We start from the raw sequence: 13,698 nt of genomic DNA, 5'->3' as shown, positions 1-13,698 counted from the left end.
GCTTTAAGAGGGGGAATTTGAGAGAAACACAGGGCTTTGGGAAGGGTGAATTTGGGGAACCCCAAGGTTGTGGGAAGGATGAATTTGGGGAAGCCTCAGATCTTTGGGAAGGGGTTTTAGGAGAACCCCAAGTCTTTGGGAAGGGTGAATTTGGGGAACCCCAAGGTTGTGGGAAGGGTGAATTTGGGGAAACCCCAAAGATTTGGGGTTTTGGGGGCGCCCCAAGTCTTTGGAAAGGACAAATTTGGAGAAACCCCAAACCTTTGGAAATGATGAATTCAGGACATTTTTCACCCCCTCAACCCTTTGGTATCAACGCTCCCAAAGCAGCACATTCCAAACACTCAAGAGCCACAAACCCCCCTGTTCCTGAAGGCCATGGCGGGTGGGGAGTTCCCCCTATTTATGAACACCCCCAAACCCCTTTTTCCACCACCAGAGACCCACCGGACGGTGCTGAACCAAATCCTTCGCCAATCCACCACGCACTTGGCCGACGGCCCCTTCGCCGTGCTGGTGGACTACATCCGCGTGCTGGACTTCGACGTCAAGCGCAAGTGAGCGAGCTCTGGGGGGTGCCAGGAGAAAGGGGGGTTTGGGGGTGTCCCGAGGGTCCCACAATCCCTGACACCCCCCTCCACGTTTTGGTCTCCCCAGGTATTTCAGGCAGGAGCTGGAACGTTTGGACGAGGGGCTGCGCAAGGAGGACATGGCCGTGCACGTCCGGCGCGATCACGTCTTCGAGGATTCCTACCGGGAGCTGCACCGGAAATCTCCCGAGGAGATGAAGAATCGCCTGTGAGACATTCCCCAAAATAGCCCCTGGGATAAACCAAAATATCTCCACGGCACTTAAAGTAGCCCTTGGGATACCCAAAATACTCCTGGGATACCCAAAATAGCCCTTGGGATACCCGGAATACTCCTGGGATACCCGGAATACTCCTGGGATACCCAGAATAGCCCTTGGGATACCCAGAATACTCCTGGGATACCCAAAATACTCCTGGGATACCCAGAATAGCCCTTGGGATACCCAGAATACTCCTGGGATACCCGGAGTACTCCTGGGATACCCAAAATAGCCCTTGGGATACCCGGAATACTCCTGGGATACCCAAAATAGCCCTTGGGATACCCGGAATACTCCTGGGATACCCAAAATAGCCCTTGGGATACCCGGAATACTCCTGGGATACCCAAAATAGCCCTTGGGATACCCGGAATACTCCTGGGATACCCAAAATAGCCCTTGGGATACCCAGAATACTCCTGGGATACCCGGAGTACTCCTGGGATACCCAGAATACTCCTGGGATACCCAAAATAGCCCTTGGGATGCCCAGAATACTCCTGGGATACCCAAAATAGCCCTTGGGATGCCCAGAATACTCTTGGGATACCCAGAATACTCCTGGGATAGTCAAAACACACCTGGGGCACCCAAAATATCCCCGGGATACTCGAAGTACACCTTGGATCAACCAAAATATCCTCATGGCACCCAAAACATCCCTTGGGATACCCCAAATACTTACCCTAAACCCCCTAATCCCCCCCAGAACACTTCTCCAGCCTCTCAAACACCCACAACCCCCCAAAAAAACACCTCCATCCCCCCTCAGTTCCCCCCAAAACACCACCAGGACACCCAAAGCACCCTCAAAACCTTCTAAAATATCCCTGGGACACCCCAAACATCCCTGAAACACCCTCAGGACACCCCAAACACCTCCCCATATCCCCTTAAATCCCCTAATCCCCCCTCAAAACACCTCTCCAGCCTCTCAAACAGCCTCTAAACCCACCACACCCCCCCAAAAGAACACCTCCATCTCTCTCAAGTCCCCCCAGAACACTCCTCCAGCCTTTCAAACACCTCCTGACCCTCCTCAAACCCCCCAAAACTCCCCTAGGACACCCAGAGCACTCCCTGGGACACCCCAGACTCACTCAAGATACCCAAAACATCCCTGGGACACCCCAAACACCATCGGGACACCCAAAACACCCTCAAAACCCTCTAAAACATCCCTGGGACACCCGAAACACCCTCAAAAACTTCTAAAATACCCCAGGACATCCAAAACATCCCTGAAACACCCTCAGTACACCCAAAACACTCCCTGGGACACCCCAGACACACTCAGGACACCCAAAACATCCCTGGGGCACCCAAAGCACTCCCTTGGACACCCCAAACACCATCGGGACACCCAAAACACCCTCAAAACCCTCTAAAACATCCCTGAGACACCCAAAACATCCCCGGGGCACCCAAAGCACTCCCTTGGACACCCCAAACACCATCGGGACACCCAAAACACCCTCAAAACCCTCTAAAACATCCCTGAGACACCCAAAACATCCCCGGGGCACCCAAAGCACTCCCTTGGACACCCCAAACACCATCGGGACACCCAAAACACCCTCAAAACCCTCTAAAACATCCCTGAGACACCCAAAACATCCCCGGGGCACCCAAAGCACTCCCTTGGACACCCCAAACACCATCGGGACACTCAAAACACCCTCAAAACATCCCTGAGACACCCAAAACATCCCCGGGGCACCCAAAGCACTCCCTTGGACACCCCAAACACCATCGGGACACTCAAAACCCTCTAAAACGTCCCTGGGATACCACAAACGCTCCCCCTAATCCCCCCCCCAAAAAACACCCACCCACAACCCCCCCCAAAAACCACCTCTGCCTCCCCCGTGCCCCGCAGGTACATCGTGTTTGAGGGCGAGGAGGGCCAGGACGCCGGGGGGCTGCTGAGGGAGTGGTACATGATCATCTCCCGCGAGATGTTCAACCCCATGTACGCCCTGTTCCGCACCTCGCCCGGCGACCGCGTCACCTACACCATCAACCCCTCGTCCCACTGCAACCCCAACCACCTGAGCTACTTCAAGTTCGTGGGCAGGATCGTGGCCAAGGCGGTCTACGACAACCGGCTGCTGGAGTGCTACTTCACCCGCTCCTTCTACAAACACATCCTGGGCAAGTCCGTGAGGTAAGGGGGGACACTGGGGAGTGGGAGGGGGTTTAGGGGGTGCTGGAGCCATTTTTGGGGTGTTGGAGCCATTTTTGGGGTGCTGGAGTCTCTCAGAGAGGTGTATGAGTGTGCTTAAGGGGGGGGTGGGACTGCATTTAGGGGGTTTTGAAGCCATTTTTGGGGTGCTAGAGTGCTACTTCAGCCACTCCTTCTACAAACGCATCCTGGGCAAGTCCGTGAGGTAAGGGGGGACACTGGGGAGTGGGACTGAATTCATGGGGTGCTGGAGCCCCTCAAATGAGTGTGGGATTAGGTTTAAAGGGGGTGGGACTGCGTTTGGGGGGTGCCAGAGCCATTTGTGGGGTGCTGGAGCCCCTCAGAGAGGTGTGGGAGTGTGTCTGTGGTGCTGGAGCCATTTTTGGGGTGCTGGAGTCCCTTCAAAAGGTTTAGAATCATTTATGGGGTGCTGGACACCCTTAAAGGGATGTGGAACTGTGTTTATTTGGTGCCAGAGCTATTTATGAGGTGCTGGAGTTATTTGTGGGTACTGGACCCCATTAGAGGGGTTGGGACTACAGTTAGAGGGTGCTGGAGCCATTTGTGGGGTGATGGAACCCCTTCAAAAGATTTGGAATCATTTATGGGGTGCTGGAGCCCATTAGAGGGGTTGGGACTGCATTTGTGGGGTGCTGGATTCCCTTGAGGAGGTTTGGACTCACTTATGGGGTGCCGGCCCCCCTCAGAGGGGGTGGAACAGCATTTATGGGGTTTTGGACCCCTGGCAGGCTCTGACCCCATTGTGGGGCTCCCCATGGTTCCTGACCCCGTTTTTGGGGCTCCTGGCAGGGTCTGACCCCGTTTTTGGGGCTCCCCATGGTTTCTGACCCCGTTTTTGGGGCTCCCCATGGTTTCTGACTGCATTTTTGGGGCGGTGCCCCTGTTTTTGGCCCCCCAGGTACACAGACATGGAGAGCGAGGACTATCACTTCTACCAGGGCCTCGTGTACCTGCTGGAGAACGACGTCTCCACACTGGGCTACGACCTCACCTTCAGTACTGAGGTGGGGCCCCCCTGGGACCCCCAAATCAGCACCGGGACCCCCTCCCCACGGCCCCTGCAAAGTCACAGGGATCCCCCAAAACCAGCATTGGGGGTCCGCAGCTCCCCATGGCTGCCCCTGGAGGGTCCCATGAGCCAGGGAGGGACCCCCTTCCCTCCTGGGGTGTCCCCCTGGTTTGGGGGGGTCCCTGGGGTGTCCCTTCACACCCCAAGGTTGACACCCTCCCATCCTGTTCTGTGATCTGGTGACACCCCAGGTTCAGGAATTTGGGGTGTTCGAGGTTCAGGGATGTCCCCACACCCTGCTGGCCCCACCTGTGCCTTCCTCTGCCCCCCATAGGTACCCAAATTTGGGTCGTTTGATGTTCCCCAGGTGTGGAAATCTGGGTTGTTTGAGGTTCAGGGACGTCCCCACACCCTGCTGACACCCCCATGTCCCCCCAGGTGCAGGAATTCGGGGTGTGTGAGGTGCGGGACCTGAAGCCCAACGGGGCCAACGTGCTGGTGACAGAGGAGAACAAGAAGGAGTACGTGCACCTCGTGTGCCAGATGCGCATGACCGGTGAGCATCGGGGACCGGGGGGCTCTGGGGGGGCTCCAGGGACCCCCCCCTTGACCCCCAAAAATCCCACAGGTGCCATCCGGAAGCAGCTGGCGGCGTTCCTGGAAGGGTTCTACGAGATCATCCCCAAGCGCCTCATCTCCATCTTCACGGAGCAGGAGCTGGAGCTGCTCATCTCGGGGCTGCCCACCATCGACATCGACGACCTCAAGGCCAACACCGAGTACCACAAGTACCAGGGCAACTCCATCCAGGTGGGGCTGGATCCTGGGGTGTTCTGTGGGGATTCCAGGGGATCCCAACCCAGCAGCTGACTGTCCCTGTCCCCACGTCCTCCCAACCCCAGATCCAGTGGTTCTGGCGCGCCCTGCGTTCCTTCGACCAGGCCGACCGCGCCAAGTTCCTGCAGTTCGTGACGGGCACGTCCAAGGTGCCGCTGCAGGGATTCGCCGCCCTCGAGGGCATGAACGGCATCCAAAAATTCCAGATCCACCGCGACGACCGGTCCACGGACCGGCTGCCCTCGGCTCACACCTGGTGAGGGGACATGGGGGGACATGGAGGGGACATGGGGACACTGAGCACTGCCCTCGGCTCACACCTGATGAGGGAACATGGGGGCTCCACCAGTCACCTGCCCTCAGAATACACCTGGTGAGGGGACGGGGACGCAAAGAGGGACAAGAGGGACACGAGGGGACATGGACCACCTACCTGTCCCTGGCACACACCTGGTGGTGAAGGGACATGGGGCAGACATCGAGACACATGGCCTCCCTCTGCCCACACCTGGGACAGGGGCACATAAAAGGGTGGCAGCGAGACCAGGAGGACACAGAGATGGGAACAGGGTGAGGTGGCACTGGGGGCAGACAGGTACGAGTCCCTGGGGTCAGGTGAGGACACTGGGACGGGGAGACCACCAAGGAGCAGGATTTGGGGCTCGGGGCAGGGGACAGAGCTGCAACGTGGGGACGGGTCAGGAGCACGGGGCCGGGGGGACGTGAGTGGGGTGGCACTGGGGACGGTGGCCCTCAGGGAGGTGACAGTGACACGGGTGTGTCCCCAGCTTCAACCAGCTGGACCTGCCGGCCTACGAGAGCTACGAGAAGCTGCGGCACATGCTGCTGCTGGCCATCCAGGAGTGCTCCGAGGGTTTCGGGCTGGCCTAGGGGGGCCACCCAGACCCCCCCTGCAGGGGCTCTATAAATATATATATATTTTTTGGTTCCATTGGCTTTTTTTGGTTTGTTTTGTTTTTTTCGGGGTTATTTTTTGTTTTTTCTCCAGTCCCGGTTTGAGGGGGGTTTTTGCTCTGTTGGAGGGTTGGGGTTCCCTCCTTCCCCCCCTCACCCCCTTCCCCCGTGTTGGGGGCTGGGGGGTGGGCGGGGATGGTGAAAGGGGGGAAGCCCCTGAAATTATAAATAAGAAGTTCAGCCCCTCCCCCCACCCCAAAACTGAGAGAAAAAGTTAAAAAAAAAAAAAAGGAATAAAAAAGTGCACTCTTGGTAAGGGCAGTCCCGGTCGTTCTTGCGGGGAGGGGTGGGGCTGGCCGCCATCTTGGGTGTGGTGGGGCAGCATCCTCGCACCAGGTCGCCATGTTGGATGTGGCAACAAAAGCGGGTTGTGCTGTTCGCCATTCCGGGCGTGGCCGTGCTGCTGTCGCCGCCATGTCGGGGGTGGCACGGGGGAGGGGAGGCGATACACACCATTTTGGGTGTGGCGCCGGGATTGTGGCAGCCATCGTGAGTGTGGTATTGGTTCGTGTGGCGCCGTCTTGAGTGTGGTTTTTTTGTGGTCGCCATGTTGGGTGTGGCGATGGACGGACTCCGCGGCTTTTCCCGCTGCGCCGGAAGTTGCGTCGCTACTCGGCGCCAGAGATCCCCGGTGGCGTGGGAACCGCCGCCATGACCCGGTCCCGTGAGTTCAGGGAGGCACCGGGAGGGCTCGGGGGGCTCCGGGAACCCCCTGGCCCCCGAACTCACCCCGCCCCTCCCTGCAGGACGACAGGTGGAGGCGTCCCGGAAGAAGCGCGTCCAGGTGAGGCCCAGCCTGGCCCAGGGGAGGGACGGGGGGGAACCGAACGGATTTGGGGGTGCAGCCGCTTGCCCCCTGTGTGTGACTCTCCGCTCCCCGCGTTGTCCCCAGGCCCGGCGCGCGCGTGTCGGGATCAAGAAGGACCCGGGGGTGCCGCAGCTTGGCCGCTTCGCCGCCTTCGTGCAGCAACAGAGCAAGACCCGGCAGAAACGGGTGAAGAACCGGGGGAGGGGGGCATTTTGGGGGTGTCCCAGGTAACCCTGGGGTGGAAATGTTGGGGTGTCTTCAAGATGCAACCGCTGGAGGGAGTCTGGGGCTTCCCCGGGGTATTTTGGGGTGTCCTTGTCAGATCTGAGTGCGGGAAGATTTTGGAGTGTTCCTCCCATGGTGACCCCAGGGAGGCTGTTTGGGGTCCCCCTTCGAGGACAAACTCGGGGGGGCTGTTTGGGTTCATCCCTCCCAGTCTGACTCCAGGGGGGTTCGGGGTTCTGACCCCTCCATGTCCCACAGGTACAGGAGGTGCAGCAGAGCTCACACCTGGCCGTGCACCTGGCGGATGCTCTGCAGCGACAGCAACATTTCCAGAGCCAGGTGGGGCTGGGAACACCTGGGGGGGACTCCCTAAACAATGGGGGGGCTCCCCCTGGGGAGGAGGGATAGGGGTGTTTTTCTCTAGGACAAGGGGTACCCCAGAGGACAGGGGAGTTCCCCACACACAGGGGGAACTCCCCCAGAAGTCGGGGGGCTCCCCGGGGGTATCTCCCCATGGATGGGGGAGGGTCCCCATAACACAGGTGCCCCCAGGAGAAGGAAGAGGAGGAGAAGCCCCCCCAGCCCCCCCAGGATGAGGCATCACTGCGACAGTTCGGGCGGGAGCTGCGCAAGGTCAGTGCCAGGGAGAACTGGGGGGATTTTTGGGGAGTCTTTCCCCCGTCTGAACCCCGATTCTGGCAGGTGCTGACAGCATCTGACGTGGTGCTGGAGGTGCTGGATGCCCGCGACCCCCAGGGCTGCCGCAGCCCCCGGCTCGAGGGGGCTCTGCGGCCGCACCAGCGCCTCGTGCTCGTCCTCAACAAGATTGGTAAGAGGGGGTTGGATCTGGGGGGGGTCCTGGGATGGATTTGAGGGGGGAATCCCCTGTTCCCACAGCCCTGGGGACACTCTTGTCTGTCTCCCCACCCCAGATCTGGTGCCACGGGACGTGGTGGCCGCGTGGCTGAAGCATCTCCGGGCCGAGTTCCCCACCGTGGCCTTCAAGGCGTGCACGCAGCAGCAGAGCCGAAATCTGGTGGGTGCTGGGGGGGGGGGGGGGGGGGCTCAGGTGAGGGGATCCCCCTGACCCCCACCTTGTGCCCCCACAGAAGCAGAGCCGGGTGCCAGCAGCCACAGCCCCCGAGGAGGTGCTGGCAGGGGGAGCCTGCGTGGGGGCCGAGAGCCTCCTGCACATCCTGAGCAACTACGGCCGCTGCGGGGGGGCCAAGACCTCCATCACCGTGGGGGTCGTGGGTGAGGGGGCTGTGAAATGGGGGGACTGGGCTGGGGATGGAGTTGAGTGGGGGGCTTTCAAATAGAGAGAGGTTGAGTGGGGCTGGGAGGGTGTGAGGCGGAGTTTGGGGGTGCTGGGGGAACATGGGGGGCTGAGAAGGGTGAGTGGGGTGTGGCAGCTTTTTGGGGTGGTGGGAATGTGGGGGCTGTGTTAAATAAATAGAGGGGCTGGGGTGGAGTGGGGGGCTGTGTTTTGGGGGGTCCCTCCATGACTGCTCCCCTTCCCCAGGGTACCCCAACGTGGGCAAGAGCAGCCTCATCAACAGCCTCAAACGCAGCCGAGCCTGCGGGGTGGGGGCCATGCCTGGGGTCACCAGGTGAGCTCTGCCCAGGGCTGGGGTCACTGTGCCTTGGGGGAGGGAGGAGCTGTGGGAGGAGTCACCAGGTTCACCCTGCCCAGGTGTATGGACAGAGCCTGCTCAGGTATGTGGGTGTGGCACAAGGAGTCCTGCCCAGGTGTGTGGGTGGGTGTGGCAGTCAGATCCCACCCCCAGGTGTCTGCAGGCCGTGCAGCTGGACCGGCACATCCGGCTCCTGGACTGTCCTGGCGTCGTGCTGGACTCGGGGGACCCCCCGGCCGCTGCCCCCCTGAGGGGGGCCCTGGCCCCGCAGCGTCTGCGGGACCCCCTGACCCCTGCCTGCGCCATCCTGCGCCGCTGCCCCACCCAGCAGGTACGTGGGGCCCCCCTTGGGAGGCTGAGGGTACCTGGGGGAGCCCCCCATCACTGCGGCAATGGGGAGGGCGAGTTCTGCATTTGAGGGGACCCTGTTTTTCCAGCTGAATCAGCAGATTTAGTGCTTAGCTTTTCGGGGGACTCAGCAACCCCCAAAATTTGGATTAAGGGGGTAGCTCAGTATTGGGGATGCACACCCAATGCCCATAATCCTGGGGAGGGGGAGGTTATTTCAGGGGGACCCTCCCCCACTTTAGACATTTTCATCCCGTTTTGGCCACAGAGAGGGGGGCAGGGTGATAGCCAGTCCCCCGTGCGTCCATCCCCCCCAAACCCCACTGTGTCCCCCACAGCTGAGCGAGCTCTACGGGGTCCCCCCCTGTGCTGAGCCCCTGCAGTTCCTGGCCCACCTGGCTCGGCGGCAGGGCCGGCTCCGGCCGGGGGGGCTGCCGGACGCCAACGCCGCCGCCACGGCCCTGCTGAGAGACTGGACCAGGTGTGTGAGGGAGGGGGAAGTTTGGGGGGGGGGGGGGGGGGCGTACCCATATTCTGACCCTCTTTCTGGGGACAAGGGAGGCGTCCCTGACATCCCCATTTTTGGGTGCACGGAGGAGTCTTCACACGTCCTCGCCCCTTTTCTGGGGGGCTGGGGAGGGTCCCCATACACACTAACCCCATTTTTGGGCACAGGAAGGATCTTTCCACACCATCTAGTTCAATTTTGGGTGGGGGGTCTACAGGGTCTCTCTATGCCCTGACCCCTTTTTTGGGGACAGGAGGGGTCTTTTCACACTTTCTGTCCCCTTGTTGTGGAACAAAGTTGTCTTTTCAGACCTTGTGATTCCTTTCTGGGGGGCTGTGGGGTCTCTCTCACACTCTGACTCGCTTTTTTCAAGTTTTGGAGGTGTTTTTTTAATACACTGTGATCCCCTTTTTGGGGAGTGGAGGGGTCTTTCCACCACATGACCCTATTTGGGAGGGGCTGCAAGGTCTCCCCACACCCTGACCCCCCCTTACCCCCTTTTTCCCACAGTGGGAAGATCTCATACTACACCCACCCCCCCAAATCTCAGGGGGTGCAGCTTGAGGCCCAAATCCTGCCAGCACTGGGGCCAGCACTGGACCTGGAGGCTCTGGAACGGGGCGATGCTGAGGCCCTGGCAGGTGAGCAGTACCTGACTCCCCACTCCCTTCACCCCTTGGGGACGCCCCCCAAAACTCACCTCCCTCCCTCCAGCTGTCCCAGTGACAGTGACAGGGCTCGGGCTTTCCCCGGGCAGTCCTGAGGAGGAAGAGGAAGGAGAAGCCATGGAGGATGACAGCGGTGACCTAGAGGTGGGAAGGGATTTTCTGAGGTGGGGGAGTTTTTTTTTGGGGGGGGGGGGGGGGGGGGGGAGTGGGTTAATATTTGACAACCCCCCCACCTCCCCAGCTCGGCACAATGACAGTGGAGCTCAAGCCCCGGGTGAAATCAGGGGGCTCTGGGGTGGAGTCAGTGCCCCGAGCCCCCAATCTGGAAGAAGTTGCTGCACTCCCTCCTCTGTTCCAAGGCCAAGGGCTACAGGCAGCTGGAAAAAGGAGGAAAAAGCTGCAAAAAAGAGCAGGTGAGTAAAGACACTCCCTTTTCCTGACTCCTCCCTAAATCTCCCTGACCACCTCCCTTCAAATTCCTGATTGCCCCCATCCCGCAGAGAAAATTGCCACGAAGCTGTCGCAGACATTGGAAGCAGCCATGCAGTTCTGAGGGACCTACAAATTAAATTAAAATACTATATTTAAGTGAGAAATGGTTAAATATTTTTTAAATAAAAGAACTAGGGGGGAACATGGGTGCTTTAGGTATGGTTTGGGGGATCTCTCAAGTAGGAGGTTGAAACGTTTGGGGGGGTCTCCCATGTCCCTGTGGGGGTTTGGGGGATCTCAAATCCTTCTCATAGCTGGGGGGTGAGTGGGGATGTAGAAAACCCCCCACACACACTTGATGATACCCTATTTTTACAGCTGACTCGGCAAGTTTCATGCTCAGCCACTTAGTGAAACTCAAAATTGGGGTCAAAGGGAGTGCTCAGCACTGGGGCTGCGCCCCATTATTGAGGACACTCCACCTCCACGGCCTCCCCGATCCCTCAGTGCCCTACTTTGTCATTAAATGAACCCCCCAGAGCATCCCAAAAAGCCACCTTGAACACCCGACACACTCCCTGAGGTCCCGCAGCTCCTCAGACCCCCCTTGTACACCCCAAAAAGGCACTGGGTGCCTCCCCAAGCTATCACACTTATCTCTCATGGCACCCTCAGCTGTACAGGCAGGGGATGAAGGCTCCCCCTGGATTTTGAGGTGCCGCCAATATCCCAATGCAGGGCTGGAGGTAGGCACGGGCACCAAGCTCCCCTCAGCCTCCACCGCCATTTTGTCACCTCTTCCTCCACCTGCGGGAAGGGCCCCAGCAACGCGTTACAGGTGGCAGCGGTGGCAGCAAAGTACTTCAAATAACGGATAAAGCGAAGAGAGGAGCGAAATGTGCTATTACGGGTCATTTTTGGGATGTTTTGCGGTTTTTTCCCAGCGCTTGGCGCCATTTTGTCGCTGTGAGGGGAGCGGGGAGCGCGTGCCGCGCTCTTCCCGCCTTTTTCGCCACCTGAGGGGAGGGAGGGGCGGGGGGGGGGGAGGGTGGAGCGCGAGACTGGCCCGGCGGGCGCCGTGGGGCGGGGCGGGGTCGGGCTCTCGACCAATCGCGATGCGGAGATGGGGGGTAGGCGGGGCTAGATGGACCTGGACCAATGGGAAGTGGGACGGGGCGGGGCTGGAGTGGGCGGGGTCGGTGGATGTGGGTGGGGCCGGCGCAGTCGCGGGCGGTGACGGTTCGTACGTGAGCCTGGTCGGTGGCCGGGCCTATGAGGGGATCTCTGCGGCCCTGCTGAGGGTGGGATGTGGAGGACGGCCTTAGGGGTGCTCTCGTCGTGGATTTAGCTCGCTGGGCTCTTTTTTTCGTCTTAGAACTGCTGTGAGAAATGTCCCAGCGGAAGCGCAGCAAAGGGCTCGGCTGCTCTCAGGTGAGAGGCTACACCTCCGCCGTTCTCCCCTTATCTGCTTTCCAATTCCCTCCTGGCCGCTCCTATTCTCCCCTCCTCGGTTTTGATCCCTTCCCTAACATCAAATTCTCCCTCTTCCATTGTCCTTTCCACTCAGGTGACCGATGGGGAGGATGATACAATCCCAACCCAGGTGGAGCGGCGCTCCCAGGACCAGGTGAACCAGAAGGTGGATTGCAGTGATCCCTTCTCTACCCACTCCTGGGCTCCTGTGTCTGCATTCTTCTGTCATCAGGCCGCTCTTGGCCTTCCCTGCTCATTCCCCCACAGGTGAGTGAGCTGGTTCAGTTCCTGCTTGTGAGGGACCAGAAGAAGATTCCTGTCAAGAAGGCAGGTACGTTGAGGGGAGCCCCCTTGCACTGCGTCTGGACCCCTAAAGCCTTGCTGGCCGTGGGAAGCTCAGAGCTCCAGGCTCCCTCAGTGGTTCCCTGCCTGTTTCCTGTAGATATGCTGAAGAATATAATCCGGGAATACAGGGATGCCTACTGGGAAATCCTCAACAAGGCGGGCAAGACCCTGCAAGAGGTGGGGGGAGCACGGCAGGGGAAGGGGGAGGGTTTTGGGGAGAGATATCCCGTGGATTAACCCTTGTCCTCCCGCAGGTGTTCGGGCTGCAGCTGGTGGAGATCGACACCAAGCGCCACATCTGCATCCTCATCAATAACCTGCCCCGTGCTGAGGGCCAGTACCTCTGCAGGTGAGGGGCTGCTGCTGGGGGTGATCTGGGGCGGGGGGGTACCCCATCAGCATGTCCCCCCCACCTCGATGGCATACCAGTGTCTGCTGCAGGGAGAAAGAGAAGGAGAAGATGGGGCTCCTCTTAGTCATCCTCAGCTTCATCTTCATGAAGGGCAACTCAGTCAAAGACAGTGAGTCCTCCCCCAAACCCCCCCATGTTTCACATTCCCTTTGCTCCCTGCTCACTGACCCCCTTTTCCAGGTGCTTTGTGGGAATTCCTGCATCTGCTCCGTGTGTACCCAGGGTAGGATACTGGGGGAACACGCACGGAATTGGGGAAATGGGGCTGGTCAGTGCCACCCCTCACTAACCCCTGTCCTCAGGAAGCAGCACAGCGTGTTCGGGGATGTTCGGAAGCTGGTGACAGAGGAGTTTGTACGGCAGAAGTGAGTAGGAGGGTCCTGGGAGGGGGGTTTTGGGGTGCGGGTCCCCCATCCCTCCCGGTGTGCCCAGAGCAGCCTCGGCGCCAGCCTTGGCCGGGCTGTTTATACCACACCGCAGAGCAAAGCCTGCAGCCCCCACACCCTGTGGCTCGAGGATTCCCTCATGGGGCTGGGGAGTGCTGGACACTGCCCTTGGGCACCCCAAAACCTGCTGGGAGGGGTCACCACCACTCAGCCCTCTGCAGGTATCTGGAGACCACCCCCATCCCTCTGACGGACCCCCCTGAATTCAAGTACCAGTGGGGGCCACGGGCAGAAAAGGAGACATCCAAGAAGGATGTGCTGAACTTCGTGGCAAAGGTGAGGCCATGTTAGGGGGCATCTGTGGGTTATGGGGGGCTCTGGGGCTCAATTTAATGTCCCCATCCCCTATTTCTTTTCTCCCACTCAGATACAAGGCAAGGACCCCACGTTCTGGGCGAGCCAGTACAGCGAGGCCGAGGCCACGCCCTGACGCCCCAAAATAAAGACACCCCGTTGGTGTGCAGCCCCCTGATTTGCAGGCTCAGTGCTTGGTTGTACAAGGTTTATTTTATGTTTTTT

At 59.6% G+C, this 13,698-nt stretch overlaps 3 protein-coding genes across 4 annotated transcripts in view; all 3 read left to right on the top strand.

Annotated features, from left to right (window-relative positions):
* Positions 1-5,855, top strand: part of HUWE1 (HECT, UBA and WWE domain containing E3 ubiquitin protein ligase 1) — a 57,801-nt gene extending 51,946 nt beyond the window's left edge. The window contains 8 exon segments of the mRNA XM_062512095.1: positions 440-557; positions 658-798; positions 2,733-3,020; positions 3,958-4,063; positions 4,507-4,624; positions 4,697-4,878; positions 4,971-5,161; positions 5,694-5,855. Of these exon segments, the coding sequence (XP_062368079.1) occupies positions 440-557; positions 658-798; positions 2,733-3,020; positions 3,958-4,063; positions 4,507-4,624; positions 4,697-4,878; positions 4,971-5,161; positions 5,694-5,796 (1,247 nt within the window). The 3' untranslated portion in view covers positions 5,797-5,855.
* A 149-nt stretch (positions 5,856-6,004) lies between these two features.
* On the top strand, positions 6,005-10,659 carry GNL3L (G protein nucleolar 3 like). Its single transcript, XM_062512102.1, has 15 exons — positions 6,005-6,544; positions 6,627-6,664; positions 6,773-6,874; positions 7,172-7,252; positions 7,466-7,546; positions 7,616-7,742; positions 7,846-7,949; positions 8,023-8,167; positions 8,436-8,523; positions 8,701-8,878; positions 9,234-9,376; positions 9,914-10,044; positions 10,118-10,215; positions 10,313-10,484; positions 10,572-10,659. The coding sequence occupies exons 1-15, from the start codon at positions 6,532-6,534 to the stop codon at positions 10,622-10,624; spliced, it is 1,554 nt and encodes a 517-aa protein (XP_062368086.1). The 5' UTR covers positions 6,005-6,531; the 3' UTR covers positions 10,625-10,659.
* Positions 10,660-11,766: 1,107 nt separating this feature from the next.
* Positions 11,767-13,667, top strand: LOC134055676 (non-structural maintenance of chromosomes element 3 homolog). Of its 2 annotated transcripts, none has more exons than XM_062512106.1 (10): positions 11,767-11,934; positions 12,071-12,142; positions 12,244-12,307; positions 12,419-12,498; positions 12,576-12,670; positions 12,763-12,842; positions 12,914-12,956; positions 13,036-13,098; positions 13,341-13,455; positions 13,547-13,667. In XM_062512106.1, the coding sequence occupies exons 1-10, from the start codon at positions 11,893-11,895 to the stop codon at positions 13,607-13,609; spliced, it is 717 nt and encodes a 238-aa protein (XP_062368090.1). In that variant the 5' UTR covers positions 11,767-11,892; the 3' UTR covers positions 13,610-13,667. The 2 variants fall into 2 exon arrangements, with proteins under 2 accessions (XP_062368090.1, XP_062368091.1); XM_062512107.1 differs by having other exon boundaries at positions 12,059-12,142.
* Positions 13,668-13,698: the final 31 nt, after the last annotated feature.

This window comes from Cinclus cinclus, chromosome 33, assembly GCF_963662255.1.
Source record: "Cinclus cinclus chromosome 33, bCinCin1.1, whole genome shotgun sequence".
NCBI classification, from domain to species: Eukaryota; Metazoa; Chordata; class Aves; order Passeriformes; family Cinclidae; genus Cinclus; species Cinclus cinclus.
Note: the sequence above shows the minus strand (reverse complement) of the source record. Positions and strands in the feature narration are given on the sequence as shown.